The sequence below is a fragment of the Electrona antarctica genome (assembly GCF_951216825.1).
Source record: "Electrona antarctica genome assembly, chromosome: 18".
In the NCBI taxonomy this organism is placed as follows: domain Eukaryota; kingdom Metazoa; phylum Chordata; class Actinopteri; order Myctophiformes; family Myctophidae; genus Electrona; species Electrona antarctica.
Genome location: NC_136799.1, coordinates 24122986 through 24127640, shown reverse-complemented (window position 1 = coordinate 24127640; position 4655 = coordinate 24122986). Strand labels below are relative to the sequence as shown.

Sequence of the window (4655 nt, the reverse complement as noted above, 5' to 3'; positions counted from 1 at the left end):
AGAGTGTCTCCCATGCATAAATACATTCATACAGGGGAGTGTCTCCCATGCATAAATACATTTATACAGGAGAGTGTCTCCCATGCATAAATACATTCTCTCTATTTCACCATTTATACAGGAGTGTCTCCCAAATACATTCATACAGGGGAGTGTCTCCCATGCATAAATACATTCTTAACACAAAGTAGAGTCACTCGCTGCCACAGACAATACATTCTCAAAACAAAGTAATCTGTCTCCTACAAATAAATACATTGTTAATGCACTAACATACGTACACACAGACGCACGCACGCACGCACGCACGCACGCGCACACACACACACACACACACACACACACACACACTGCACCTCTGCCCCTCAATGGAGTACAGAGCAGTGTCACAAGTTCTACAGTGCTTTCTTTGTCATCCAGAATGATGTACATTATAAGGCAATAATAAGGAATATATATGTGTGTGTGTGTGTGTGTGTGTGTGTGTGTGTGTGTGTGTGTGTGTGTGTGTGTGTGTGTGTGTGTGTGTGTGTGTGTGTGTGTGTGTGTGTGTGTGTGTGTGTGTGTGTGTGTGTGTTGATTTATAAAAATGCATACCATTATTCAAATGCTGTTGGAGGTGTTTGCTATTAAATGTTTGCAAAAATGAACCTATAGCTGTTCATTTAAAGTCAGAAGCAAACACTTCTTAACATTTATTTTGGTGTACAGTGTGTGGAAAAAAGAATGGTGTGCTTTGCGCTGTCAGTAGTTTTATGTACAAACTAAAAAGTATAGGCACGTGTTCAAATGTCCATGATATGGCTATACTGACAGACTTTTGGGCTCAACTTCCGCGACACAGTCAAATTGAGCGGCTACTACAGACTGACGGTGGACTCCGTCCATTGCGAGCCATCTCCTTTGACGGTGCTCTCCGTGCGCCCTCGGACCGGCTGGCCGTCTGTCAGGCCGAACAGGCGCGCCGCGGCGCTTCGGTACTTCCAGGACATGGTGTTGTAGAGGATGGGGTTGATGGCGGCGCTCAGGTAGAACAGAACCACGGACACCAGGCTGCAGTACTCTGACAGCACGGAGAGCAGCGGGGACGGCGCGTCCAGCGAGCGGAACTGCAGGTAGCGGCCCACGTGGAACGGCAGCCAGCACAGAACGAACGCCAACACCACCACAACTGGAGAGAGAGAGAGAGAGGGGGGGGGGGGGGGTCATTAATGTTAAGTGTGGTGTTTTGATTGAATGAAGTTGACAAAAATTGAGTTAATTTATAGGCCTAGTCTCGAACTTAATTGAACTCACCTTATACCTGAATAGCCAGCAGTCAGAGATGTGTATCGAGTCTGACAAACTCGATAAAGGAAATCTCAAGACTCTGACAGTCTTTGTCCAAGACCAATAGGCTAACCCTGTCGACACGACAATACAATATTGTCTGATGAGGAATGGAATATTTAGACAGTCTGACAAACGCGACGGTGATGCCCGTTGGTTAATTTGTTGCTTATCATATACTATTTTACCATGCCTCATTAGTAACAAACTAAAACGCCTTTTCTAAATTATTATTATGATTATAATTATTTATGCTTCAATCATTCACTACCATGCCTGAATAATCAGCGATGTACATTTTATCCCTGTGTCCAACCGTGCGTAATGTGTGCGTAAAAATCGAGGGTTTTTGTTTTGTTCCAAATCAAACATAATTAAACCAGGTAGCATGGTTTGATGAGAGTCAGTTGACACTGGCTGTAATTTGGCTCAAGAGGAGCCGAAAGTCACCAAAGAAATGTATGTGAATGATTATTTACCCAACATCTTGATGGTCTGTCTGTTGCTCTTGTCGCGGTGAGCCACACAGGAACCGATGCTGGTCTTGCGGTGTCTCTGCCAGAGACGGCGGCCTATGAGACTGTAGAGCACCGTCAGACAGAACACCGGCATGAAGAAGAACACGGAGCTCAGCCACACCATGGCGCCCATCAGCCCCGACTCCACGGCGTAGTGCGTCATCTTACACTCCCTGGTGTCTTCGATCTCCGCCGAATAATAGCCTGCACCGGACCCGTTATTAACCCCCGAGCTGCTGTTCATCTGCGGCGGCGGTCCCACGGGGTCCTGCTCCACTCCCACCAATACAAATACGGGCCCGGCGCTCAGCAGAGAGACCACCCACAGCAGAAAGATGAGGACTCGCACGCGCTTCTTGGTGACCAGGGCCTTGGCCTTCAGCGGGAAGCAGATGGCCAGGTAGCGCTCCACCGACAGCGCGGTGATGCTCAGGATGGTCGAGTAGGTGCACGACTCGGAGACGAACTGGAAGAGCTTGCAAAGCGCGTTGCCGAAGCGCCACGGCCTGTACCTCCACATGCGGTAGAGGTCCGGCGGCATGCACAGGAAGATGAGCAGGTCGGACACGGCCATGCTGCACAGGTACAGGTTGGTGGTGGTGCGCATGTCGCGGTACTTGCTGACCACCAGGATGGTCATGACGTTCCCGGACACCCCGACCAGAAAGAGCAGCGTGCACGCGACGGTGATGGCCGCGAGGAGTGGGATGGAGTAGTAGCTGAGCGGAGGGACCTCCGGTACCCCGTCCCACGTGGCGTTGTTCTGCAGGTTCTCCTCCTCCCAGCTGCAGTTAACGGAGACTAGGCACTCCGAGCCGTTGGACCAAGGGGGCATGCTGTCTGTCGTCGCACCTTCATCCGCGGGGCCACGGCTGGCCCTGGACAGTGTAAGGCACCCCGGCCGGGTCTGTCTGGGGCTCCTCACGCCATCTACCACCCTCTTAAGCTTCCATACATCACCATGCTCTCGACAGAGCGCTGAAGCGCAATGGTTGCCACGCCGTGCGTAAAAGATGCTATAGAACTTTGCGTAACCTCGAGTATTGATGGAGAAGAAGAATAAGCGAAATGCAACCTTGAGTAGAGGACTCTGGAAAGGTCATGCAATACTCCACTGGCATAGTCTTCCCCAGAGCCTGACTGTCATAAACAATAGTCTCTTTTAATTAAAACCCTGTTCAAAGCAACCGCTTCATCTCATATGACGCGGACCGCGAGGGCAGCGCAGTGCTCGTTGTAAATGCACTTGTCCTAGAGTAGGCTACGCTTATATTGTTTAACAATTAGCATAAAGATAGACATCATGTGAAAAAGCTTTCAGGTCTGCCGAAATTTGCGCAGAGGCGTATATTCCAATTTAAACAAATCAACAACAAAGCGCAGGCATCCGTTGGGCTTCCTCTAAAAAGTATAATGTCCGATGGTAAAAATTTAGACCAGAGACATATTGTATCCAGCATCTTCGATGTTTGTCAGAGCCATAGTACAGTGGTTGGTTTTTAAAGAAATCTGTTAGAATTTTCACGCGCAACGTCCGATATGGTGTTCTCTCTCCAACAGCAGCAGAGCGCGCAACTCCTTTGCGCGTCAGACAAAAACAAAGCGGGTAACCAGAGATGAGTGGCAACCCAGCAGCATGTGACGGCGGTGAGTCAGACAGGCTTGTAATGTAGTAATGCGCCAGCCGAGCCGACGTAAACATGTAAACAAAGACCAGCCCATGCAGGCCTGCGTAAAAACAATGTGCCAGGGGGTGGGAATTTGGATAGGAACCAACTTCTTCAGTCAAGTCCAAAGCTAAAGGTGTGCGTTCAGTCAATGGAACCAGCTGGGATATGTATACACGCATTACGCATACAGCTATGGTTTATAGTGATGCTGCAGCTGTAGTGGGTTTGTGGGTGAGGTGGGGGTCTCTAGGGAGGTTGGTGCCGCAACGCCACCTGCAGGTGATGGATTTGTGCGTGTGTATGCGTGTGCGCACTGTGCATGCGTGCGTGCGTGAGTGAGTGAGTGAGTGAGTGAGTGAGTGAAAGAGAGAGAGAGAGAGAGGGAGGTCTGTCTGTGTGTTTGTTTGCACGTGTGCAGATGCGCACCAACAAGGGAGCTATTACATTCAGAGTTCAGACACTCACTTCCCAAGGTCCAGGAATAAATTGCCAGTTACAATAAAAGTCAATTTTAGTGTGAAAAGAAAGGCAATCGCATAAACAGTTACTGTAACTTCAAGCACTGTCAGCCAGCCAAAGGTTTTCAAGGCTCCCCCAGCCTTGCGGAAGATGAAAAGTAGCATCTCAGTGTAATCTTGACCTGCATTTATTTTCCCACTTTCCCGTTGTAAATTCATTTTAACCTTCCTGGAGGCTACTGGTGATTGGACTTCTATATTCGCATATATAGTCGCAGAAAAAAAGTGATTTTCAGTTATCAGTATGAAAATCTATTTTTATAGCAACTCTTGCTCACAGATTCATTAGATGAAGTAGAAATTATTGCTATAGGTAGCCCTAAAGTCTAAACTTTCAGTCACAGGGAAGTCAAACTTAATTGCCTGCCTCACAATACCTTTCTGTTATTGGTTAAACTTCCATGTGGTCCTAATGTATAGAACGGTCAGAACGTATTTATTTTAACCTCTGGCCATTTGTTCATGTTTACCAAGAGATGTTATTCTGACCATTGAATCATCCTGAGAGAGAGAGAGAGAGAGAGAGAGAGAGAGAGAGAGAGAGAGAGAGAGAGAGAGAGAGAGAGAGAGAGAGATGGTGTGTCAGGAACAGGACATCCAATGGATAATACAACCACCAT

General features: G+C 48.1%; 1 protein-coding gene across 1 annotated transcript; it reads right to left on the bottom strand.

The window, feature by feature from the left end:
* Window positions 1-860: 860 nt before the first annotated feature.
* On the bottom strand, window positions 861-2682 carry ghsra (growth hormone secretagogue receptor a; the record flags this gene model as incomplete). The annotated part of the gene is made up of 2 exons (XM_079528917.1): window positions 861-1171; window positions 1809-2682. 2 exons carry the CDS (start codon window positions 2680-2682, stop codon window positions 861-863), a joined length of 1185 nt encoding a protein of 394 aa, XP_079385043.1.
* Between the last annotated feature and the right edge of the window lie 1973 nt (window positions 2683-4655).